The sequence below is a fragment of the Nanorana parkeri genome, unplaced genomic scaffold (genome assembly GCF_000935625.1).
Source record: "Nanorana parkeri isolate BGI_ZX_2015 unplaced genomic scaffold, ASM93562v1 scaffold1223, whole genome shotgun sequence".
Taxonomy (NCBI): domain Eukaryota; kingdom Metazoa; phylum Chordata; class Amphibia; order Anura; family Dicroglossidae; genus Nanorana; species Nanorana parkeri.
This window is the reverse complement of record NW_017307491.1, coordinates 451123-477995: the sequence shown is the minus strand read 5'-3', so window position 1 is coordinate 477995 and position 26873 is coordinate 451123. Positions and strand designations below refer to the sequence as shown.

General features: G+C 40.8%; 2 protein-coding genes across 2 annotated transcripts in view; both read left to right on the top strand.

Moving 5' to 3' along the window:
* Positions 1–1293, top strand: part of LOC108797081 (polycystic kidney disease protein 1-like 1) — a 45305-nt gene extending 44012 nt beyond the window's left edge. The window contains exon 12 of the mRNA XM_018568647.1: positions 1084–1293. Within this exon, the coding sequence (XP_018424149.1) occupies positions 1084–1269 (186 nt within the window). The 3' untranslated portion in view covers positions 1270–1293. The remainder of the gene's footprint in view (positions 1–1083) is intronic.
* Positions 1294–3172: 1879 nt separating this feature from the next.
* On the top strand, positions 3173–26240 carry LOC108797080 (polycystic kidney disease protein 1-like 1). The gene is made up of 6 exons (XM_018568646.1): positions 3173–3355; positions 4113–4281; positions 14565–14876; positions 25470–25535; positions 25621–25770; positions 26221–26240. Exons 2-6 carry the CDS (start codon positions 4131–4133, stop codon positions 26238–26240), a joined length of 699 nt encoding a protein of 232 aa, XP_018424148.1. The 5' UTR covers positions 3173–3355; positions 4113–4130.
* The last annotated feature ends 633 nt before the right edge of the window (positions 26241–26873 follow it).

Here is a 26873-nt window from a genome sequence, read left to right as displayed (position 1 = left end):
TAATAAACAGACATGGACAAATGTGTTGGTAGCCTTACATTAAAACAATGCCTGATGCCTCCTGAAAAGTGATGACATTAAAATCTATTTTGGTATGTCATAGAGTATGAAGGGGAATATATCCAACCTTCCTAGATGTGGCCACAAGAGGAGAATGGAGGCAAAGAGCCAAGTCAAACTTCCAAAGACATATAGCCTGAGCACCAAGGTCAAGATACATTCAGTGTCTGATCGCACCATAAGTGACAGTGGGCTCAAAGAAAGACTCCACTGTTGAAAGAAAAACAAAAATTGGAATGTGTTAAAATGCATAATGACAATCCAAGATGCTAGTGGGAGAATGTCATTTGGACAGCTGAGAGAATACTGAAGCTTTTTGGCAGGTTCCATCAGGGCTCATTTTTCACAGCTGAAACAATGAAGCTTTCAAAGCAAAGAGCGCTATACCTTCTATGAGACATTGAGAAGGCTAGGTTATATTTTGGGGCTGCTCAGCTTCATCTGGCAAAGGGCACCTTTAATCTGTGCAGAGCACAATAAAATCTCAAATCTATTAGGACATTCCAGATCAAAACATATTACTCAGTGTCAGAAAGCTGTCTCAGTCGCAGGTGACAGACATGCCAATGGTATAATGTCCCAAAACACACAGTTAAAAGCACACAAGAACATGGAAGTGTATCAACAAATTTGTCTATGTCTGCATCATCCCTGCGTAACTAAAATTCAAATGTCATTTGTTTGGGGGTTCTGTCAAATGCATTTACCTAATCTCCTTTCAGGCAATAAGATAATCCTCAAACAAATGTGACCTCTATAACCTCTGTTGTGCACCTCCCTTTTGGTGCTTGCTATTCAAAGACAGGGTATTTTTTCCAAATAATATTAACTTTCCGGGGAGCCTAATACATTTAGTATAATTCATGAGATCCTTAGTAGATTGCTTCTGGATGGTTATCTAAACAATAAATATTTACCATACATCTTGGTGATGGTCCCAATGGTCCATGTTAATTTATGGTCATCTCTTTATGTTTTTAATGTACCACAAGGTGCTGTGTTCAATATGCTTTTATTTTTTAGGTTCAAATAATTGGAACTGTGGTCTACAGTAATTACACTGTGGCAGTTGAAGTTAAACCTACTGCTCCAGTGAGTGTGATTGCAAATGGTCATCACCATTACATAGATAAAAACACTGTGAAACATTTCATACTGGATGGAATGGCATCGTTTGACCCAGATAATCCTGGTTCTCATTTAAGGTAAACCATTACAAAAAACATCCAACTGTAAGAATAGCCTGTTGATGGAGTACTTCCACATGTTGTATAGTACAAAGGGATTATTAGAACTTTATGGGTTGAGAATGAAAGGGGATATTTTTTCCCAATTGTGGTAATTGTAGACAAGTTTTAGCAGTACTTTTCTGATAAACGTGCTATGAACTGACACTCAGAAGTTTCATGTATTCAGTCGTCTTGTTACCATTTATAATTGTTTGATTACAAACAGGCTATTTATAGATCACATGTTGTACCTAATATACACTTAACATGACATCTGTACTTAGAGAATATGGCTGTCATTTTTTATCTCTACTTCAAAAGATGTGATTTGGGGACTGTAATGCTTTTTGAACTACTGTATAGAACACTGTATTCAGATCAGGTGTTTTTACTTCACTTTGACTCTCATATTTGCATGCTTGCTATGGGTCAGTGAATCATACCGTATTGAAGCCAGAGAGCCAAGCAAATTCTTATATAAGAAAATCAGCAATGCAACCCCCCATTTCTTCTTTTTTTAATTTGATTTTTCTTAGTTTTAGTTTGTTTACTTTTATTTAACAACATTTTTTGCTGAGGCACTACATTAACAAACATGTTTGGCAGCATTGTAACATAGTGTTTGTACTGTGGCCTTGCAGCATTGGAATATACAGTATAGCTTTAGTTACATCTTTATACATTATCTATATGGAATTTGCTTCATTCCTTGTTCTCAGTTTGATTTTCACAGCTTGCTCCAGTTTCAAAGCTGTCTACCAAAACTTTGCTGCTGGTATGTCTTTTTATCTGACATAAAAGCTCCTCTCCATCCTCCTTACTCCTTTTTTCTTCTCCTCTTCCTCCTTCTTTCCTTACTTTTTTGTGTTTCTTGCTACCTGCATATCAATATTATTTTCTTGTCGTATATCTGACGTTTTGTTCTCTCTAACCTGTTAACATGTTAATTCCTGTATTGCTGGCAGGTTTTTGGGTATGCCTTACTTGTTGCTTTTTAGTATACTTGGTCTGTACATGGTCTTATGTTAGATGATTGTTTATTATTGTCTTACGTGTGAGAACGATACATTCTACAACTGTGTTTCTTTTTTGTATTTTCTAACTTTTATTGGGTTTTTTTGTCTTGTATATTTGCTGAAAAATTTTCATACAAATAATTTATTAAAAAAAAAGGTCCTCTCCAGGCATTAACCCCTACACTTCTTTCCACTCTAGAACTAATCTCTATGTTATTTGTAAAAAAAAAAAACAAAACCTAACTTAATCTGTGGTCATGTGATGTGCTAGTGCTAGGTCTAGAGTATTTTACCTTCTTCAGTGCAAAAGAGGAGGGTTCTTCTCCAGGTGTTCACATTGCTGCCTGGATGATGTGAACACTTTCTATTGGCTGCCCAAGGTACTAGTTAGCATGGGCACAGAGTGCAGTACAGGAAAAATATTACCCCCACCTGGAAAAGGCATGGATGAGGCACATGGACAAAGCAGCTTCAGAACTTTAAAAAACAACAACATAGTGAATAGATGGGTAAGGGTGATTTGGGGGGTGCATGGGAGGAAAGGCCGGGGAGTTGTGTGGTAATCTGCTTACAGGACTATTGACAATGGTAGATTGGACATAAAGTCCAGTAGAAAATATTACTTAAAATCCAACCAAAGCCAAAACTTTTTTCTGTTTTGGATAGAGTGGAGAGGGATTGGAACACGTCAGGTTTTTATTGTTGTCTGTGTCCCTGTTAGGGTAATTCACTCTATTTGTCCTGGTGACATATACCTTATACATTTGTATGAAGGCAGACTTTATTAAGTAGCAACTGGTAACTGTCAACTTTTTAATAGTTTTTTTTTTTTTCAGGTTCTTTTGGAATTGTATTCCATTGACAAAACAACAGCACTCATGCTTCAATTTAGATGGCTTGAACCCACTACAGAGAAATGATGCCGTTATAACATTTCCAACTGCTTTACTCAATGATAAGTGTGACCAGTTTCAATTTAGTTTAATTGTATCCAGTGGAGATCGCAAATCTTCAAGTGCTGAAATTTTTTTATCCATCAGTCCAAACACATACTTGAGGTTTGTATCACATGTGTAAATAAAAGCTACAGGGTCTGGCTGAACATAAAAGCCTTGTGCCAATGAGGCCTTAAATGTGTCCTTAGATAGATATGTGTGTTGGTATTGTTGACATCTTCTGAAAATGCTAGTTGCCTGGCTGTATAGCTGGTTTACTGGCTTCAGTATTTTCTGAATTATGACTCTAGAACAAGTAGTAAGCAAACCAGGATTATGTTTGTCATTCTGATTTCAATGATGGGATGTGTGTTTCAGGCCTGTGACTCAAAAAGTACTTAAACCAAAGACATCCAGCAACTAGCTTTCAGAGATGGTCAGCAAAAGGAACCTCCATATTTTTCTAACTAGATGCTTTTTAACAACCCATTTATAAACAATAAAAATGTATATACCTGTTCTAAAATGCAGATAAGTGTCCACCAACAAAATTCAATTCCTGAATTTAACGCAAATATGCTTATTCTAGCAAAGACTAGCTAATATTTATAAGAATGAGAAGTGGACATTTTTCTGTAGTTTATTGTAAAGTTTATCTGATGCACTGACCAGATTGCTGGTTGGTTATTATGGGTGACTTACTCCGCACATTGCATATTATTGTACAGTTTTTATTGATCGAGCCAGCAAACCAATTTTGTTCATTCTTTTTCATAATCCCTTTCTGTCATATTATATACAGTTTTCTCTCATATTGTTTAGCTATTATTAATTATTAGTTGTTCTGGCTAAATACAATTTATTTTGTTACCAATTCTAGGTCACTTAAAATGACTTGTGTTGAATGCACAGGTAGTTCAGTCAACTGGAACAAACCGTTTTCTGTGCAGACTGTTTGTACAGATTGCAGTGAAACAGGCAACTTGACATTTCAATGGGAACTTTTTTGGATTAATGCAACTGAGGACAGCACTACTGAAGGTAAGCTATTGTCTGTATGATATTCGCCTCAGCTAAAGAGAAATCCAGTTACTTTTTAAAGCGTATACCTTCTGAATTATTGCTGTAACATTTTATCTGGTCATTTTTAATGCAACTCTCCCATTTGAAATGCTTCTTGTTCCATATTTTTATGATGGGAATGAATTTCATAAAACTATAGGTAGATGTTCACTTTAGGGCAGTCAGTATCCCTAAAGGGACGTACCGTTCACACCAGGTGCAGTGCATTCTGGTCCGATTCTGGCCGGTACGCACTGCATCGTATTGCGGACGGCACACTTTTATGGGGCAGGAAGGGGCGTGGCGGGCCATTCAAGTGAATGGCAATGTAGCCACGCCCTCTGGCCGCACAAGATCGCAAGACACATTGTGCCTGCGTTCCGGTGCGATCAAAATGCTGCAAGCACTATGCGATGCAGTGCGTTCCGGCCAGAATCGGACCGGAACGCATTGCATCTGGTCTGAACGTACCCTAAAGGACACTGGCACTCAAAATCATTGTACTTGGCACTTGTTTAAAGGAGAAGTATTAGGAGAGTAAAATATACTCTTCCCAATACTTAGAGCTGGCATGTGACACAACAGCTGTCGCACACTGGCTCTATAGACCGAAAACTGAGCGATCAGGTAACCACTGATCGCTCAGCTCACAGTCTTCTTCCTGCAGAGAGCGGTGACTGTCAGCTTTAACTCCTTAGTCCATAGTACGTCACTGGCACTCTGTTTACACTTGTAAAGCCGACTGTCGGCTTTACAATAGAGGCAATTCTGGCAACTCAGCTGTCGCCAGACCGCTTCTCTGGGCCAGTAAGCGAGCCCCACGACCTGCACTTCAATAGCTTATTTCAAGTGTAAAGGCGATACTAGGGGTCTTTTGGACCCTCAGCAGCACCTCAAAGAGTACGTGTCATCACCATCTGCTATCATATGGGGGGCTTTAAGCCCCCCTATGTGATAGCAATTAAAGTAAAGTTTTAAAAAAAACAACCAAAAATGTTTTTCCCACAAAAGTTTTGATTGTTTTTAGATAGACATTACAACAGAGCAGGAAGCAAGCATATGTAGTTGTGCTGACGCAGCAGCCAGGAGTATACATCAAAGGCAGAGAGTTGTGCACACATAAAGCCGTCATTAGGTTGTGCACACATAAAGCCGTCATTAGGTTGTGCACACATAAAGCCGTCGGATGATGTTATGGAGTTAAGTTGAATTAAATCATCTAGGAAGAAACAACTGGGGAACTGAGCCCAGAAGTAAAACACTATACGGAGGGGAATAGGGTGGAAAAGGGGGTATGGTGTTACACAGGGGGGTGTGGGCGGTATATAGAGCTGTTATGTCTTGGGGATCAGGGAGAGGAGGAGAACTATAGAGCAGATACAAACTCTCGTAGCTCAGGTGGGCACCTCCCACCCTCCTCCATGGGGACCGAACAAATCCATAGCTGGGGTGGGTCAAAATTTTGCGGACTAGCGTAGGCGATCCAAGTTCCCAAAATCCACTCGAATTTGGCATAGCAATTGTGCCTGTGATATGATTTTTACCTTCCACATAGCTAAGCACAGGGGATTTTAAGGATCTAGCTATGGTTTGTTTGGTGGCCACGAATATGTGGGATATTAAGCACTGTTGATGTTTACGTACACCCATTATAGGCTTATGTAAAAGCGCTTCCCACAGGTCTTTGTGTAGATTGCATCTAAATACAGTGTTGATTAAAGCATAAATTTGGATCCACATACCTTTAGCCTTGGCACAGTCCCACCAAATATGCTTCATAGTGCCCAACTGTCCACAGCCATGAAAGCATTGAGGAGATTGAGAGGGGAAGATTTTGTGGATGCGGGCCGGAGTATAGTACTACCAAAATACTAGTTTTCCTGTGTTACAACATTTCGGGAACAAGAGTTTATGTTCTTCTAGATTGCCCACCAGTCAGCATCTGATATAGAAGAGCCTATTTCCAATTGGTTAGGTAGAGCATAGTGGTCTGTAAGAGTTGTGTGGGTAGCAAGGATTGGAGTAGGGCTATCAGGTCAGGAGTGTGGGGGTAATAGAGTAGGGTGGAGTAGCTGAATGACTTAGTGATTGTATAAAGATGCAGATTTGGAGGTAGTGGAATAGTTCAGCTTTCAGTATTTGTAAGGAATCTTTGAGTTGAGCAAAGTTACGAATCCCCTGGGGTGTGAGCATGGAGAATGCATCCCGTATACCAATCGCCTTCCACCAAGAAAACCCATGTGGGTGAACCATACCACGATGGAAGAGAGGGCAATGGGTGAGCAACAGGAGGGGGAGATGTGGCGAAATCAGGCGACCCGCATATTTCTTCGAGTCCCATACTTTTAATGTGTGTCATATGGCAGGACCTATGTCGGGGGGTCACCAGAGTGGGATAGGTATCTACTATATCTATGGAGACCCATAGGGGTAAATCTGATTTAGAGGACAAGGGGGGCTATTTGAGCTGCTCTGTAATAATTCTGAAAATTGGGCACCTCTAAACCTCCCTTTTAAAAAAAAAAAAATGTTTACATTTATTTCATTTGATACTATTTTTATGTTTAGACCGTAAAGATATGCCTAACGATTTTAAGATTGTCCTTTTAACCCTTTCGCTGCCAAGCCCTCTGGAACATTTTGCAAATCAGCTGGCCACGCCATTTTTGCAATTTTTCCCATTGATTTGATTTTCAACTGCTGCGTTGCTAGCGTTTGTAAAAGACCCCCCAAACCAGACCCCCCCAAATATATTTTCTGAAAGCGCAGGCCCGGTAGAATAAAAAGATGGTGCTACTAAATTTGTAGGCCCTACGATAATTGCGCGAATGTTTCTCAAATTAATATTAAACCGATAAAAATACACAATTCAATTGATAAAGCACACTAAAATCAGTATTAGTGCACAAAAATAAATATTTTCTGACTAGATCTAAAAGATAAAACTATATTGAGTTAATAAATAACAAAAATTTGCAAATTTGAAATTGCCCTTTTTGCAAAAAGGTAAAAAAATGAAGGTACGCAAAAACTGTAAATAAGCAAATTATGTTAAAAATAGTTTTTTTTTACATTTTTCATTTATTTTTTAATTATTTATGTATTTAATTTTTACTGTTGGGGGGCTATGGTGAAATATCTGGGGTCTAAACAGACCCCTGACATTTCCCTTTTGAAATAGAAAAAGAAATTGAGGACACAGAGTCCTCAATTTCTTTTTCTGCAGCCCCAGCACTCAATGAATGGGAAGCACTCAGTACAGAGGCTTCCCATTCCATTCAGAAACTGCTGATCATAAAATATTTACTATCAAGCAGTTTATGAATGGGGAGAAGCTTCCATAGTGAGCGCTACTCCCCATTCAGAAATTCATGAATGAACAGGAAGTGATGTAAATCACAGCCTGTTCATTCATAACTGGGGACACATAGTACTATGGGGGTTATTCACAATGATGCTGAAGGATCTAGCCGTAGCTTCGGCTAGCTTCGGCCCCAGCACCCCTTCGGTTCAGGAGAACCGTCGGGCTGCTGTACAGGCTATTCACTATACTCCGTACAGCTCCCGAAGTTGGCCGAGTGGCTCAGTCGAGCCGAAGGCATATGCCGTCATCTCACGGCTGGCTCCAGCCACGTGCATGCAGAGACAGATCAGCGTCCCCTGGTTACGAGGTAACCAGGGACACTGATCTGTCATTACACTGAGAACGCCATTCATAAATTCGTGAATGAACAGGAAGTGATGTATATCACAGCCTGTTTATTCATAACTGGGGAAACATAGTACTATTCCTGGAGTTCTTCTTTAAAGAGAGGGACATTAACACACAATTACTTTATATCACTACTAAACAGGAAGCAGCAACTGCACATAATGCGCAAGTACGGTGGCCGCCATATACAAGTAGCATAATTATAAACTATATAACAACAGTAAAATCAAAGTGAATGAAAAGAATAAAAAGAGAATAATTAACAGTCCTTAGTTTATCAGTTCTGACAGAGTCCAGAGTTCAATAAACAAAAGAGGGGTCTGAATGGCTTTTCTCCAAGCAAGGCACAAATGATTTCCAGATAGTACAGGGGAACTCTTCTGGAATGTTAGGAACTTCTTTATGTTGCAGGAGTTCCTTTGATGTTACAGAGCCTCCTTTAGCTGCCTCGCAGCATCTTTTTGGCAGCCCTCTAGGGAGTGTCACGGAGCTGGCCCCTAGGAGCCGGAGGGATGAGCCTTTACAATGTCTGCTCCTCCCAAACTGTAAAATTCATAACTAAGAGGATAATTGAGTATTCATATCCAATACTGTCTGACAATCCCCAAATTATGATGCGTCAGTCATGAAGGCAGCTTTAAATTGAGACCAAACTTGGCAGAGATATGAATGATAGTTGGGTCAAGGGGGCAAATGTCACCTGTCCAGCCCCTGAGTATCATAAACAAACTATTTTTGGTACGCATGTTCCCCTCTTGACGAGACCTATTTGTGCCATTAATGTTACCATATCACTCTCCAATTCCAAGTTATGGGATTGAGTTGATATTGTAACTCAGGGTTTTTATTTTAGGAGTACTGGGTCACAATGTCATAAAACTGATCAACACTCCCATTCCAGATATCAAAAACATAATCTATGTATCTTTTCCAACAGACAACATGCGTATTATACATATCTGATTTGGAAATATGCAATTCTTCTAAATATCCTACAAAAAAATTGGCAAAGGCTGGTGCTGCTTAGTGCCAGATTGCAGTGCCTTTAGTCTTCAGGTACAATTTCTGTTCAAATAAGAAGAAACTATGTTCCAATAGGAAATACATGCATTGCACAGTATATTCAACAGGCCACTCTTGTGGTTTGTCCTGCATCATAAATAATTCCATGGCTATCAGTCCTGCCTCATTTTGGAATGTTTGTGGGGTATTGAGTAAGAATTTTGAGATAATCATCAGTATCCTTAGTAAATGCTGGTAACCTTCTTACGAGTGGTTGTAAATGATGATCCAATTCTTTTGCTAATGGTTGGGTGATGGAATCTGTACCGGACACGATAGGCCTGAATTTCAGGGGATCAAAGCCCTTGTGTATTTTTGGTAGGCCGTAAATTACTGGTATTCGTGCTTTTAAATTGATTAGGAAATCTGGCATCTTTGTTGATGCAACTGTTCTTCACCCCTATGTCAATGAATGCCGTGAGGTCCCTCAGCGTGTTATTTTTTCCCCCAAAAAAATATTTTATTAAAGTTTCATCATGTTACACAAACATCCTCACTTCAATACAAAACATAACATCAGGTATATGATATGAAGCAGGTCAAATCTCTTACATCTCACGAATTGCATGAAAGATCCATGTATTCACAGCATGTCTGATACTATCCAAGAGTACCTCAAATCACTATTATTTAAGTTTCCTTAAGTCGCTCCCCCACGAGGAATGTTTCAATCCAAATCTACCCGCATGACCACCAAGGCATTCAACAGCGCGTTTTTCAGGTACCATTTAGTATAGCGGAATGATTTGACGATTTGTTGAATCTCCTGTACTGAGAAGGATTTGCTAAGGAAATGCCGCCATCTGGAGAAGAAAAGAGTAGAACGGGTGTCTTTGTGCAACTCCGCGTCCAGTCGCTCTACACAAAAGAGACGTTGCAATTCCTTGGAGCCGTTGAGGAGTTCCATTGTCTCATTATACATCTTCTCGCGGTAAGGAGGCAAATATGTGCCCAATCTATTTCCCTTCGGCCCAAGTGTATCGGCACCCCTCTCGCTGCCTCCAGGAAACTAAATAGGCAAAGGGCAGGGTCCAGGTCCGGTTTCCATGAAAGAATGGAGTTAATGTACATAAGAGTTTGCTTCCAAAAATCGGATATTAAAGGACAACTCCATAGACAGTGTTGCAGCTTGGGTCCGTGGTGACCGCATTTCGGACAAACGGATACACTGAAGAGGCCCTGGAGGGAGCATCCGTAGGTTGAAAGAACGGAACATAGGCCCTGTGTATGATCTTGAATTGGGTCTCCCTCCAAACTTCATTTGTGATAACCGATCTAGTTTTTGCGTACCCTGCGAGTATCTTGTCCAGAAAGTCCGGATTAGCAAAGTCCCTTGCCCAAGCCTTCACGTTCGAGCCGGAAAGAGGGGCGAGGAATAGTGTTTGCAGTCTAGGATATATGGTCGAAATGGAGTATGAGCCGGACGAAGCAAGAGCATCTAAGAAGGAGGAGGCAAACAATGCTATAGGTGTGCCCCTGTAACTGTTCCAGGCTGATTTAAGCTGCAAGTAGTGTAAAAAGTCAGTAGCAGGGATACGGTACAGTGACACCAATTCCAAGAAAGAGCTTGACCGATTAGTCCTTGGTTGAAATAACTGTTTCCAGCACTGTAAGCCCTTCTCCTTCCATTTATGAAAGGCTGCATAGTCCATTCCTTGCAAGAACATTGGGTTCCCCAGTATGGGGCAATCTGGCGACATGTATGGGGAAAGTTGCAGCGCTTAACGTGTATCTCGCCACACAATGATGGTGTCCCTATAGAGAGCGTTTTGTCGAATGCCCTGGGGTAGCAAGGAGATCTTGCAATGAAGGATCGCCCTCAAATCCCATGGCGCTATCAGCTCCACTTTCATGTGGATATTAGAATACATAGAGTTACCCGACATCCAATCTAAGGCGTGTCGAAGGAGACATGCCTTGTTGTACAATTTAATATTCGGAAAATTAGTCCCCCCCCCTCGCTCTTCGGGAGCCATAACTTCTTGAACGATATCCTCGGCTTCTTAGACTGCCATATGAACTGTGACATCGCTCTCTGAAATCGCTTGATGTCTATACTTTTTAGTAGGAGAGGAAGAGTTTGCATTGGGTATAACAGTTTGGCAAAGCGAATCATTTTTATCAAATGGATTCTCCCGAAGAGCGAAAGGGGGAGCCCCCCCCTCAGCGTGTTATTAATGATTGATCGGGGTGTAGCTGGTCTCATCCATCAACACGGATACCATTCCTGTTCTATAGTCAATGTAATTCATTATTACTATGGCTCCCGATTTATCGGCCGGCTTGATGATAATGCTGTTGTCATTTTTTAGTTCTCTTAAAGCACACCATTAATTTCTAGACATGTTCTTAGATTGCCTCCTTCCTGTGTTCACATAATTCAATACTTGGTGAAGCCTGTTCACGCTGGAAGTGAGGAGATTAAGGGGGGATATGATTTTAATGTACAAGATGTTCAATGGGGATAGCAACATTTGCAATAAACGTTTTACGGTAAACTCCATAACAAAGAACCGAGGTCACCACTTAAAATTGGTGGAGAAAAGATTTCAGCACAAGGGGCTTCCTCTCAGTTAGAGCGATTAGGGTTTGGAACTCGCTGCCGCAAGCAGTGATTTCAGTTGAGAGTATTGAATCTTTCAAAAAGCATTTGGACGATTTCCTCAGAGACCGTAACATTCAGGGGTACAGGTACTCTTAAGAACAAGATCACACAGGGATACACACGCATACACATGCAGAATCACATGCATACACGCAATAGGTTGAACTTGATGGACCTTTGTCTTTATTCAACCTCAAATACTATGTAACTATGTAAGCTTTTAATGGTAGGAAATTGTCCAGGTGGCATGAACAGCTCCTAACCCTGAAGGGAGACAGATCTTTTTGTTGTGTCATGGGTGCAGGTGTGGCAACATGTTTAAGTTCTTTCAAACTTAAACAAATCAATATCAAACTTAAACGCATCAAACATCTACTGGGACAAAAAGATAAGCCCTTAGATAGTAGATCACACTCATCCTTCGTAATGACTTGTGTAGATAAGTTCACTACTGGGCTCCCTTCAGGGGTTTGCCTCTGTATGCACGTGTGATAACACCCTAATACATTAATCACCATGTGACGCTGTTTTAATGGTTTCGTTACATTGGGATAACATTATGTTGGTTTTGTAAATGTCTGCTTTTGATTGAGCACACAAGACACTGTCCACTCTAACAGGAAGGCACAGCAATGATTAGCAGCAATGCCTGAACTGTTTACTGTTGCTATGCTGCTGGATAACAGCCTGTTCCACACAACATGTGTGGGGGCAGAGCCAGCCACCTGACAACCAATTAAGAGAGCACGGTGCTAGCAGCAGCATCATGGTGGTCATTTAAGAACACTTAAAGCAACAGACACACAGAGGTTTACGGTATTTTTTACCCACACCAAGAAGGTTTTTTATGTACTCTATTCATTTTCAGTGCATAATGGCGGGAATATGACATCACCATAATGTCAGAAGGGGAGGTTCCAATGGTTTCTGATTGGATTTTGGTGTTTCACTGCTGTATATACAGTGCTCAGCATAAATGATTACAGTTTAACAGATTTGTCAGAAAACCGTTACTTTTCTTTCACAATCAACATTTTCTATGGGACACTATACTACAAAATACTCCCACAAATATGGGCCATTGATTGCAACCACAATTTATTAATTTGTACACACAAGACCATGTTGCAAAACAAAATACTACCCAATAAAAGTCATAGGAGCAAAGCTAAATTTTATACAACAAAATCCTAAATTAACAAGAATTCAACTACAGGTGAGTATAATTATTCATTAAAAAGGTGTCCAGCAGAAAGTTGATTATAAAAGGGCGTGACTTAACAACAAAAACCCCTTCCCTTTACATGCTGTCAATGGCACCACATGGAAGAGAAATGGCACAAGGCCTGAGAAAGAAAATAATTTTTTTACACAAAAAAAGGTGAAGGCTACAAGAAGGTCAGCAAAGCTTTACTTATCAGGGTTGAAGAAAATTGACAGTTCACTGCAGTTAGCTAAAGAAGTAGAAAGCCAAACTGGGGCGATTGTTTCCTGTCACACAATACAGCGTACACTGCAGAGGAATGGCATGCATTGGTGTCGTCCATGAAGGAAGCCTCTCCTATGCACAAAAAAAGCCCACCTACAATTTGCCAGGGCCCACGCTGAAAAAGAAGACTACTGGGACTCTGTACTCTGGAGTGATGAGACCAAGATAAATGTTTTGGAACGGATGGCTTCAAAACTATATGGGGTCGCAAAGGTGAGGAGTACAAAGAAAAATGCATGGTGCCTACAGTGAAGCATGGTGGTGGCAGTGTCCTTCTGTGGGGCTGCATGAGTGCTTCTGGTGTCGGGCAGCTGCATTTCATTGATGGTATCATTAATTCACAGATGTACTGCTCTATATTGAAACAGAATATGCTACTATCACTCCGTGCCCTTGTTCGTCATGCAGTTTTCCAACATGACAATGATCCAAAGCACACATCTAAGGCCACTGTTTTATTTCTGAAGAAGAACAGGGTGAAAGTGATTCAGTGGCCAAGTATGTCTCCTGATCTGAACCCAATCGAACACCTATGGGGAATTCTGAAGAGACAAGTTGAGCATCACTCTCCATCCAGCATCCAGGCTCTTTAAGAGGTTGTTCTTGAAGAATGGAAAAAGATAGATGTTGCAATATGTCGCCAACTTGTTCATTCCATGCCTAGAAGACTTGGTACTGTCCTTACAAATCACAGAGGTCACACAAAATACTAGATGTAGTAGTTTTTGTTGTGGGGTGTATTCATTTTTGCTTCACCTAATTTGAGTAAAACTGAAGATTCTGTAATCTAAATGATATTATTATCCTTACTTTCATGTAATGAGCTAAACAAATGTTCTATAAAACTCGGTTTTGTAAAAATGTTTGAAATTGTTCTTGTCAATTATCACTGAGATACTTATTAAAAGCTTACTGTTCAAAGGGGTGTACTCATTTATGCTGAGCACTGTATACCTGCACTGTGGTTTTGATTGTTACACTTTGTTTGCCTGAAGAAGGGACATATACGGGTCAGAAACGTTGCTATACGATGTGACATTTCTTTTGTCAATAAAGAACATTGACTGAAAATCTCATTGGAGTGCGAGTGACTTTTCTACCACGCTATACAGATTACAGACGCAGGTCACCTACAACTAAATGAAAGACTGCATTTGCGTTCAGCTAGATATATTTAATATTCATAGGCTCAAACCTCATTATCGTCACACTCTGTCTATAATTTCACTACATAATCACAATATTAGAATTGTTGCCAAACTTGATAAAGTAGTTGTACATGCTATTATCGCCTATATTGAGTAGTAGTAGTAGTTTGCTTAATTTACAGCAAGAACACAGGTTATTAAGAAAATTTGTAGAAATATTAATTAATTTATCATTGTATTTTACAGTTCCATTTTGCAGGATAAAAGAAAGCATGGGGGCTCCAAGTTCATTGGGTGCAATTCATTCTACCAAAGAAACATCTTTTGAAGTCTCAAACTTGCAAATTGCATCAACTCAAATTCAGTCTACACCAGTCTCTCCAGAACACGATTATACTGAAGATTTATCTAAATTACTTTTGTTACAAGAAGTCATTCATAATAACAGTGAAAACACAGAGTCAACAAGTGGATCACCTGAACTGCCCCTGAATCTAATAGAGGAAGGATCATCAAACGGTAGGCAAGGATTAAGAGAAGATTATTCTGATTCTAAAGGTAAGCACTGACCTTAACTCCACATAGAGATCAAGATTTTCTTAACAACAGCAGTGAAGTATAAGATAACATTTAATGGCTGACAAAAATTCTCCAGACACTGAGGTGGGGACCAGAAAACCCTTCTCCAGGAAAGTTTACAAATACATTTTATACATTATTTCACACATTATGGGGATAGAATTGCACGGATGAAAAGAGCAATCCAAAGAAATTTGTAAAATAATTCAGCATTTGACTTTTTTTGGAAAGCGCATGTATTGTTTTTCTTATTAAACTTTATATTCCAATGAAAAAATATAAACCCATATAGTGTATCTATCCTTGACCTCTCCCCTATGAAGCTTCTATGTTCTGTAAAGAGACATAAACCTTCCGGAATGTGCAGATGATCAGTAGACGCAGGGTGGTCATCATATATAAATGCTTAGACCAAAATAATCATGTAATGATAAACAACACAACAAGGAACCTCTTGTTGCCTCAGACTTATGTTAGAATGGATATGCCACTGTTGGCAAGGAAGATAGCCAACCACTTCTGTATATATCGGATCAAACCAATAATGTCCACTATAGGCATACATAACTGTAGGTTGATCGAATTGTGGCATTCCATCTCATAACATATTTGTGTAAGCTTATGTGTCTAACAATACCTTTATATACAAATGATCAAGAGGGATCAAGATAGACAATAGGTGTTGGTAGCTGAATGAAATGTTTAGTATACAATAATGTCATATAACATATTATTACTCCCCATAAAAGGGAACATATAACAAAACAAGGGGTAAGAAAAATGTTAAGCATGCCACAATATACTGTGTGTGTATATATCTATCTATCTATATATATAGATAGATAGATAGATATATACCTAGATGTCAGGCTTAATCTTAGCTATGGCAGTATACAGCATAGGCCATGGGTCATATGTTGTGTTTTGGCAACCTGGCAATGTACTCCTCCTTTGCTCTGCGGACTAATGCTATATCCTTAGTATACATGTTATCAATGGTAAGACTAAGTATCTGGGGATATTTATATTCACACTATGCTTACTCCCTTCTTCTCTATATGTTTCTTTTTATAGGGATTACTAATATACTATATCATGGAACGAATGGACAGGTTACTGGATGGGGTTGGGCATGACCCAGCTGTCATGGTGCACATCGGCACCAATGACAAAATTGCAGGCAGATGGAGTGCCCTAAAAAGTGAGTTCAGAGACTTAGCTGCTAGGTTGAAGAAAAGGACCTCCACGGTAGTATTCTCTGAGATATTGCCGGTGCCACAAGCCACTCCAGAGAGACAGAGAGAGTTGAGGGAACTGAACAAGTAGCTCTGGAGCTAGTGTCGGAAAGAGAGCTTTGGATTCCTGGAGAACTGGGCTGACTTCTCAGTTGGCTACCAGCTCTACTGCAGAGATGGGCTGCATCTTAATGGGGAAGGCGCAGCACTTTTGGTGGAGAAAATTGTTAAAAGACTGGAGGAGCTTTTAAACTAGATAATGGGGGGGAGGGAATAAAAATGGATATAATAAATGCAGGGGCGATTAGTATTGAGGGCAGTAATATAAAAGGGGATAGAGGGCTCACACCAGTTAATCTAGTTAATCTAATGATTCCAATCAATCTAATAAATAATGTATCAACTATACCAAGGTCTAATAAAAAAAGTAGTTGGGCTCCAAAAATGAGTAATAATAAAACCCAAACTAGCACCAGACTAAAATGTATGTACACAATGCTAGAAGTCTAGCAAACAAATTAGAGGAGCTCGAACTTATGCTAATCGAAGAGGACTTCGATATAGTGGAAATATCAGAAACTTGGCTAGACAGCGCGCATGACTGGGCAACCAGTGCAGGGCCGGCATAAGTGGACAAGCAGCCGCTTGAGGGCGCCGGTGGGGGGGCGACAAATGGTGCCACTATCCCTGCAGACAAGCAAGCTGAGTTAAAAAAGTGCAGTGGTGTGTTTCTTCGGCCAGTGCCCCCGCCCCCTGTTCTGTGCTGCAATGACTTTGAAGTAGCTGAGGCCGGTCTGTGTCCGTAGCTGTGATCCCTCTCATGAGCAGTGTGTGAAGAAGCTCCCAGTAAGTCCTCCAGCCCATCCTATGGATATGAGATATGCTGTTCTACAGTGTTACATAGCATTCATACATCGTGCATATACAACTATACTACTAAATAAAAAAAAATTCAATATTGCAACACACCACCGCACAGCCCTCCCGAGACCGCGCGCAGCACTCCTGAGACTGCGGGCAGCCCTCCCGAGACACTCTGCTGTAGACATCAGATCAGCAACACAGTATCTAGCTTCATATTAATCTGCATTGCTGTATAAAGTTTTGCTGGGATTTGTAGTCCTCTATAACTGGTGGTATTCTGCATTGCTGTATAATGTATTGCTGGGATTTGCAGTCCCTATACAGCTTGGAGTCAGTAGCAGAACTGCCAGGGTGGCAGCATTTGCAGTTGTGACTGGGCCCTGTTGCTCCACAATTGCTGCAAAATAATTAATCTGTATTGCTGTAGAAAAACTGTCACATGACTGTAAACAGTATTGGTATTTGGCAGGGCTTGAAAAATGTTAGCATGTCTCACCAGTCATTAAAAAATGTCACCAGTCAGCATGACCGGACTATAGCCTCAAAAAAAAAATGTTTTCCCTACGTATACGAATTATTACTCACACTCTGCCGTTTGAGGCGATATGTAACATGTGCTGCACAATAGGCGCAATCCTCATTTTGTGCGTAGGCACACCGACGCATGTTTGCGCGTGTATGTGGGGGGTGGGGGACTTTAAAAAAATTTAGTATTTTTCGTTATGCTTTTTTAATTTTTTTATTATACTTTTTTTCACTTAACTTTATTGTTATCACATATAGGGCTAAAAAATCCCCTATGTGATAGCCAATTTACATGACAGGTCCTCTTTATGGAGACATCAGGGTTCTCAAAGACCACTAATGTCACTTAGGGACCCCCACAGAAGCTAACGAAGCACAGATCTGCTTCACCAGCTTCTGAAGCTGGAGTGTGACAGCTGAATGCGGAAGTGATGTAACATACATCACTTCCTGCATTCAGAGAATGAGGAGGAGATCAGAAGGAGATCTCCTGTCGCAGAGCAGCCGTGCCTGTCCCGGCCGCACCGGGCACAGCGGTTCTCGGGACCTGCAACGGCAGTGACAGCTGCTGCTAATACAAGCGATCGGGCGTCTCTAGAAACGCCCAATTGCTTGAATATAAAGCTCCCGGCTGGCCGTTTAACGAGAGGACGAGTGGATTTTTCAAGCCCTGGTAATAGGTATTGGCAAGTGCTTGATGAAAAGCATGGAGACCCGTGCATCCCTACTTCCATCTATGCCAGTACTGAGATACGGACATGCAGTAACGTGGACAGGAGGCAGAGTTAATGGACTAAAACTCTCTCATTCCTCTCAAACTAAAAGTCCCTCTGCCACGATGGCAGATGAGACTTGTAGTTCCTTCCTGTGGACGGCTGACGTAGCTGCATGGGCGGAGCCACACACCGCCACACAACTTTAAAAAAAACCTGCAGCCTGCAGGGAGAAATACCCCGCCATTCAGGTAAGGGGAGGGGAGGGGGGAGGCATGCAATCTGGCCATGTTTCATGTTAGACCCTAAATATGGGTGTAATATGAAACATGGTCAGAAAGATGAACTTAACGTGTGATCTGCTCCTAGCGAGGAAATGCCTCCAGGTTTTGGCGTAGACTGAGCAATGTGGTCAAGTCTGGTGTTGATGTAAGGCTGCATAGGCCCACCGGGAAGGGATGGGCGCAAAAATGCACATTCGCCTGTGTAGACAAAATCCTTGCACTGGCCCTGAACCAGTGTATAGGGGTACAACCTGTTCAGGAGGGACAAAAAAACCTTGAAAACCTTAATACAAATACATAATTAGGAACAGATAACCTGCACCACAACCAGGTTTTAGCGAGACCATTATTCCTCATCTTCAAGGACTCCAGAATGACTGGTAAGGTACCAAGTGACTGGCAGAAAGCTACAGTAGTACCAATATTCAAAAAAGGTTCAAGATGCCAACCTGGGAACTATAGACCAGTCAGTCTAACATCAATAGTATGCAAACTGAGGGGATGATAAAGGACTATTTAATGGATTTTATCAACGGTAATGGTATAATAAGTGATAATCAGCATGGATTTAGGAGGGAATCGTTCTTGTCAGACCAACCTACTGACATTCTACGAAGAGGTGAGTATAGATCTGTATAGAGGGAAGCCCGGTGGATGTGGTATATCTGGATTTTGCCATAACTTTTGACACGGTACCACATAAACGCTTAGTACACAAGCTGAGATCTATGGGCATAGATGTAATGGTGTGTACATGGATAGAGAACTGGCTACAGGAATGTGTCCAGAGAGTATTGATATCACGTACCTGTGTGGAGACTGGATGTAGGAGGAGGCTTCCCTTGCAGCTCCTGTCCTAGGGACTCTGGCAGTGGCAGGAGGGCCAGAGGCGGTAACACCGTGCCGGCCAATCCCTGGTTTTGTAGCAGAGTTTTGTAGATCTTGATATCCGAGGTCAACAGGCCGAGGTCACACCGAGCAGGCAGAGCAGGTACAAAAGGGAGAAGGCGTAGGCAGTCCAGTAAGCAATCCGAGGTCAAGGGTATAGGCAAGCAAGAATGGTCAAACGTTCCGAGGTCAAAGGCAGGCTGCAGGCAAACAAGGTCAAAGTCAATCCGGGTCAATAAGCAAAGGTACTGGAAACAAGGATCAGGAGACGTCAGGGCGGTTGAAGAGACAATCCAGCAATGAGTAGGTGTGGAGTCTGGGTTTAAATAGGGAAGAAATGATCTGGAGAGCGTCACTTCCTGTGCGCCTTTTGGCGTGTTTTTCCGCGGACAATCCTTGGCTCGCGCATGCGTGCAGGCCCATTACGGGAAGCCTGGCTTGGCGCATGCGCAGAAGCAGCAGGTCTCTGACAATTGATAAATACTTTTTCAGATTGGTCTATGGTGGAGAAAGGTGTGCCCCATAATGTTTAATCTATTTATTAATGATATCGGGGAAAGTATTAACAGTCATGTTTCTGTGTTTGCTGATTATACTAAAATTGGGAGGGTAATAGACACGGACTTAGACATTATAACATTACAGGAGGACCTGGATAAAATAGGGGAGTGGGCAACCATATAGCAGATGAGGTTTAATGTTGAAAAATGTAAACTAATGCATTTTGGGGTTAAGAGCAGGCAAGAAGAATACACATTATTGGGTACTCCACTAGGGAAGTCAGAAATGGAAAAAGATCTGGGGGTCATAGTAGACCACAGATTGAATAATAGTTTGCAATGCCAGGCTGCGGCAAACAAAGCGAGTACTGTCTTGTATTAAAAAGGGAATATACTGTAGAGACAAAGCAATAATTTTGCCACTTTACATATCACTGGTTCGGCCTCATCTGGAGTATGTGGTCCAGTTTTGGTCATCAGTCCACAGAAAAGATGTTCTTGAGCTGGAGAGAGTCCATAGAAGGGCAACTAAACTAATTCAGGGGCTAGAGGACCTAAGCTATGAGACAAGGTTATTAAACTTAAACATGTTCACGCTGGAAGTGAGGAGATTAGGAGGGGACATGATTTTGATGTACAAAATGTTTAGTGGTGACGGCAACATCAGCAATAAACCTTTTACAGTAAACTCTGTAACAAAGACTAGAGGCCACCACCTAAAACTGGTGGAAAAAAAGATTTAACCACAAGGGGCATAGGGGCTTTTTTTTCAGTGAGATCGGTTAAAGTCTGGAACTCGCTGCCACAAGAAGTGGTATCAGCTGAGAGTATTGAATCATTCAAAAAGCATTTAGATAACTTCCTTAGAGACCGCAACATACAGGGGTACAGGTACACTTAAAAACAAGGATGGAAAAGGGACTCGTGTACACATATACAAATGCACAATCACACACACACAAAGTTTGGACTTGATGGACCTGTGTCTTTATTCAACCACAAATACTATGTAGCTATATGAATTTAGTGGCATCTGATGCTTTATAGCTTGTTTTTACCCCCTGCAGTTTCCCATGGCATGTAGGTTTATCATTCCATGGCACCATTTGTGAATGTATTTATTTCTCATATGTCAAACTGTACCTTTAAAATATGTTTGCATATGAATATTACTGTCATATTATCAGTAGATATTGTGTATTTTTTCTCCTGTATTTTTTGAGAAAGCAGACTTGGTTTTGGAGAATGAATCAAAACAACTACCCTCCTACTTATGGTCATCAGCATATTCTGGAAAGTTTTTTGCTCTTTACAGAATATGGAAGCTGCATAGGCGAGAGGTCAAGGGTAGATATATGGGTGTATATCTGGTAATATTTTAAACCATGCTGTAACATGTTTCCATGGGAATACTATAACGATTATATTTTTACCAGATATAATCTTGTGTTCTGGCACCTTAAATATACCAAAGTATCCTATTCTTGTTTTGTACTCTGCATTTTAGAATGTGTTGTCTTGACTTCTTGTAGGAATTGTTTATGTTATCAATTATGTTTTACCATGACAACAAAATCTAAAAACCATATGCAGTCAGAAAGCCTGTCCTCTACGCAGGGAATGGCAAAAAAAAAATACAAAAAACCTTTGTTAAATCTAGCATGTACTAGGGAAAGGAAAACAATACCACATAGAAAGAAAATTGGTACTTTATCTAGCATTAGTAAGTAGCTCAAAACTAAAGATGTCTTGGTCAATACAAACTAGATGGTCACAGCTTTAAAACAGTCCCACCATGACTCTGAAGGACAAACTCACAAACAGAAATTACGTCCCTAGTTATGTGTCTGGTAATAGACACCAAACATGGCAAGCTTTAAAATTGTGCACACCTGTGAAATCGCAAACAACTACCATACCCATAATTGACCATACGCACACCTTTAAAAGCTTTTACCACTCATCAGTTTAGTGTTATCAGTGATTGATGGCCCTAGAATTATTGCTCTCACTGCGACGTTCGCTGCGATTATGTAACATGTGCGGCGTAATGGGTGCAATGGTCGTTTTTGCACGTATGTGCACCCGACGCATGTTTGCATGTGTGTATGTATGGGTGTGTTACAATTGTAATGGTGGCATTACAATTTCTCTTCTAGACTGTTAAGGTCTAGCAAAATATGGTGGCTTGGTTGGTACTAGGGATGCACCGATACCAGTATCGATATCGGTGCCGATTCCGAGTATTTGGGCAAGTACTCGTACGCGCTTAATCAGGAAGCCAGGTGGCGAGTCATTACAGCCACCTGGCTTCCTGAATGGGACTTCCGTTAATTGGTATCGGCGAGTACCGGAAAAAAATTATCGGTACTCGTACTCGGTACCAAAATACCGGTATCGGTGCATGCCTAGTTGGTACACAGCAATATACAGGAGATAAGGAAAGGAAGTCTGAACAAACATGGCAGATGTCTGCAAAAGCATAAATATTAAGCACAAATTTAGTATGAGGCTACAGAAAATGTCACTTCTGGTTTGCTAGGCAAACAATTGGATGTTATTTTAATGGTCACATTATTGTATTATGCATACAGGGGAGAATGGTCTTAATGTATGCTATCTCACTGTCTTACAGTAAAATAATCTATACAGAGTAAACATCTATTAAGGCACATGTGTCAAACTCAAGGCCCAGGGGCCAAATCCGGCCCACCAGGCCATTTCCTAGCCTTCTACTTTCAGATCTAGGTATTAAGTTATTACTAAAACCAGTGATAATCGAATGCAGAGGCAATTATGATAAAGATTAGACACATTTATATAGTCTTACAGGCCCTTTGAGGGCAACCATAGTGTTGATGTGGCCCACAAATAAATTAATTAAGGGGACACATTGATAGCACAGCAGCATTAAGATCTCACATACAGTATATTATTATTATTATATAGTATTTATATAGCGCCAACAGTTTGCGCAGCGCTTTACAATATAAGGAAGACATTACAGTTACAATACAATTCAAGACAAGATGGTAAGGAGGGCCCTGCCCCTGAGGGCTTACAATCTAAAAATGGACCACATGACTGACTGCAAGGCCAAGTAACACTCACCTCCCACCTAAATAACACAGTGAACACAGTAATTTCAAAAAACGTAATGTAATAACATTTATTGGAAGGTTGAATGGGCACAGCGATGTAAACATTTAAAATAATGGCAGAACATATTATGTATCAAGAACAAAATACTTCGGTCCCTGACGAGTGCCAAAAAACACCACTCACCACTTATGGGGGGTGTACCATGACCCATTGTTTACTGTACCAGCCACCGGCCGCCCATATTCTGGCCCGAGTGGGTACACCCACCAACAGTTGCCCAAGTTCTTACTGGCTACCAAGCTATAGAGCCCAGTTGCCCCACCATTGGCACTTCCCTACTACTCCGCCCCTTTTCACTTTGTGGAGAGCCAGTTCTTCATCGTCGATGTATGGCACCGCCAGGGACCCGCCCAATGGACAATTAAGCCCAACCTAGAAGAAAATTAAGTCAGACATATCTCCCAAAACACGAATTCCACCTTAAATGCAGAAAAGGAATACCCATAACCCTAACTAGAAAAATTGTATCCCTCCTCCCCAAATTCCACACTTGTGGAAACTAACCCTTAGTATTTCAGCTTGTTGTTTTTATGTTTACTATCGGGGAGGGAGGGTGGGTGGGACTGATTCCTTTTCTCTCCCACCTAAAATGGTTCCCTACCTCACACTGTACAGTAAGATGGCCCCCTAACTCCACCCCCCAAGCTAAACCCACCTATCACTATGCTAGCTGGCCCCTCCCTCCCCCCTTTTCAAACCCAACAGAAAAAACATCCTTCCATCCAATACTCACCTAACTCCTTCTTGTTCAGGTCTGACCTGCATCAGTCATGTCCCTTCTTCCGCCTATTGCTCCGCAGGGAACTAGACTCTAATAAGTTTGGGTCTTGGTCCTAGAGCCTGAAGGCTCTTTAGAATTTGTGGTGGGATAAAGCCTCCAGTCCTAGTTTCACAATTTATTTGTTAACCACACCTCAGTGATTAGTGACCTCTGCACAGGACTTTATGAACGAGCTGACTTGGGCTCACTGGCTCTCTTTCTCGCACTCTCATCTAAGTAAGAGCCTCTGTTGAGTGAGAAGGCCAATTTCTGAAAGAACAGTAAAGTAAGGTACATGTGCTACCTGTTTCAGGGAACCCACTAGGGGGCACCCTGTTAGTTAGGAATTGACATAAGTTAAAGCGACACTAAACTCCGAAATTAAATAATAAAAATAACTTCTATTATATAAATAATAAATTACTGTGTACCTTTTTTTTGTCATTCAGCCCTAAAAGCCCCAAAATCCATTTTACTTTTCTCCAGCCACAGCTTCCTGCCAAAGGGTGGCTACTTTTCTTCTCCATGGTCCCTATGGGAGCTGAAAAGTAGCCACCCTCTGTGCTCGTTCATGCGAAGGACTACAGCACGCTGAGGGCTTGTCTTGTAATTCTGCCTCTCCTCAGTCTCTGCCCATACTAATATACGTTCTTTGATTTCTCTCCGCCTGGCTTACCAAGGAGGGAGTGTGGGGTGAGTTGCTTGTGATCACAGCCTTTTTTCCCAAACTTTCTGACGAGATTCAGCATGTGAGCTGTCTCCAGGCTCATACTTTCTTCTGAGCCTCAGCTCACATGCTGAATCTGGTCAGACAGTCAGGGTATACAGCTACTACATTTGAAATAAAGTTTTTTTTCTATGTAGATTGTTGTACATTTGATGTTTGTTGTAGATTTGTTGTAAAGCTGTTGTAATTATGTTTGATAATTCAGAGCATTTCAGAGGAGATTACAAGGAATCAAGCTGTCACAGTGTGTTTAGTGAAGAGGAGGAGTGGGGAGGTGGCAGTTTTGTGCAGTGAGAGATGATTCCTCTCTGGCTCATGGGAGTTGTAGGCAAAGAAAGATGTGTACATGACCAGAATCAACATGCACGGCTCTTACTAAGTGACAGGAAGTGTGAGGGGAGAGAAGAGCAACGGGAGCGAGCACAACAGACTTACTAAAGGGATTAAAATAGTAAGACTTTATTTTAAAACATAAATAAATGTGGCTTTGGGGAATGCTCATTGTGTAGATGTGTATAAGGAGAAAAAAAGCTGAGGGTTTTGTGTTACTTTAAGTTTGTGGCTTGGATGAGCCACAAACTTGTGTTGTTTTGTGCTATGGGCTTGCCGTATAGATCCCTCCTGCATTTAACTGTGTTTGTTTATTGCTTTGCTAAGCCAAACTTCAGGACCAACCTGCTTGAACTGTTCCTAGATGGCATTGTCTTGTGCATGGTTTACCATTTAGCCTGTCCCCCTTACAATATATACAGTATATAGCCTAGCAGATTCTTAATGTTGCCTATGATACATTGACAGTAATCTTTAAATCATAGTCTTTAAAATAGGGCTACACTGAGGTTTATGTACTAGACAGTGTTCATATATTGACTTTATACAAGAAACACACACTTATATATTATTATTTTTTGCAGAGTTTGACCCTCATTTTTCTAGTGATATTAGGGAAGGTATTGGAGGCTCTGGGACAAGGACTGAAGGTATGTTAAAAAAGATGTACATTTATTAAAAGCAATCAGATGTAAATTCTATGCAGTAATCATACATTTCTTTATCTTTTTAAAGGTGAAATAGATCTTGAAGAGGGTTTTCCCACTGAATATTCTGGTTCTAACCTTGTTCATCTGCCAAATACAGCACCCCAGATTTTACCTATGACAGAGTGGTTAAAACTTCCGATTAGTAGGGATGTATTCAACAGTTATTCTACTTCAGGTATGTTTAAAACAAATATTAAACATACAGAATAGTTACATACATAGTTACATAGTTGGTAAGGCTGAATAAATACACAGGTCCATCAAATTCAACCTATATATGTATGTGTGTATATTTATTACATGTATTTATATAGCGCAGACAGTTTACGCAGTGCTTTACAATCTAAGGTCCCTAACTCACATACATACATACATACATACATACATACATACAGGGCCAATTCAGACAGGAGCCAATAAACCTACCATCACGTCTTTGGAGTATGGGAGGAAACCGGAGTACCTAAAGGAAACCCACGCAAGCACAGGGAGAACATGCAAACTCCTTGCAGATAGTGTCACCAGGAAACGTTTGTACATTCTGAATATCTTTAGTAATGCCCCTGCGTATTTTGTAAACTAAGAAACTCATCTAAATGTGTTTTGACATTATCGATAATGTCAGGGATTAAATTAGGAGGTTAAAGATCATGGGGGTTGTGGGTAGAGGGGTTACATTTAGGATGTTTAGCTGTGTATATTATGCCTTCCAAGGTTGGGAGACTACTGGTGGTAGTCTGAGGGAAATCTATCAAAACTGGAGCAGACAAAATGTGGAGCAGTTTCCCAGGGCAACCAATCAGCTTCTCTCTACATTTTGTTCAGTTAAGATTTGAAAATGAAAAAGAGAAGCTGATTGGTTGCCGTGCACAGCTGCTCCAGATTTTGTCTGCTCCAGTTTTGATAAATCCCCCTCTCTGTGTTTTATATATATACATATTAGACATGTGCGATTCGTTTCGTTCCGAATCGAAATTCGGACGAATTTTCGGAAATTCGGACATTCGGATGTATCCGAATTCCGAATTACAGACATAACAAATGCAAACGAATCCGAATTTCCATTTCCGAAATTCGGTAGCGGTAGTTCGAACGTTCGTTTCGTTTTCTGTTCTTATTCGTTTCTTATTCGTTTCGTTCGTTGGAGCAAAGTGACATTAGAGAAGGAGAAAAATATTTTTTCCCCCTCAAATGTCACTTTGCTGCAAACGAACGAACGAAACGAATAAGAACCGAAAACTAAACGAACGTTCGAACTACCGCTACCGAATTTCGTCC

Coding starts and splice junctions, on each gene's coding strand:
- LOC108797080 (XM_018568646.1), top strand. CDS start 4,131: ATGACTTGTGTTGAATGCACAGGTAGTTCAGTCAACTGGAACAAACCG. Junction 14,877..25,469: donor AGATTATTCTGATTCTAAAG/GTAAGCACTGAC, acceptor TATTTTTTGCAG/AGTTTGACCCTCATTTTTCT. Junction 25,536..25,620: donor CTCTGGGACAAGGACTGAAG/GTATGTTAAAAA, acceptor ATCTTTTTAAAG/GTGAAATAGATCTTGAAGAG.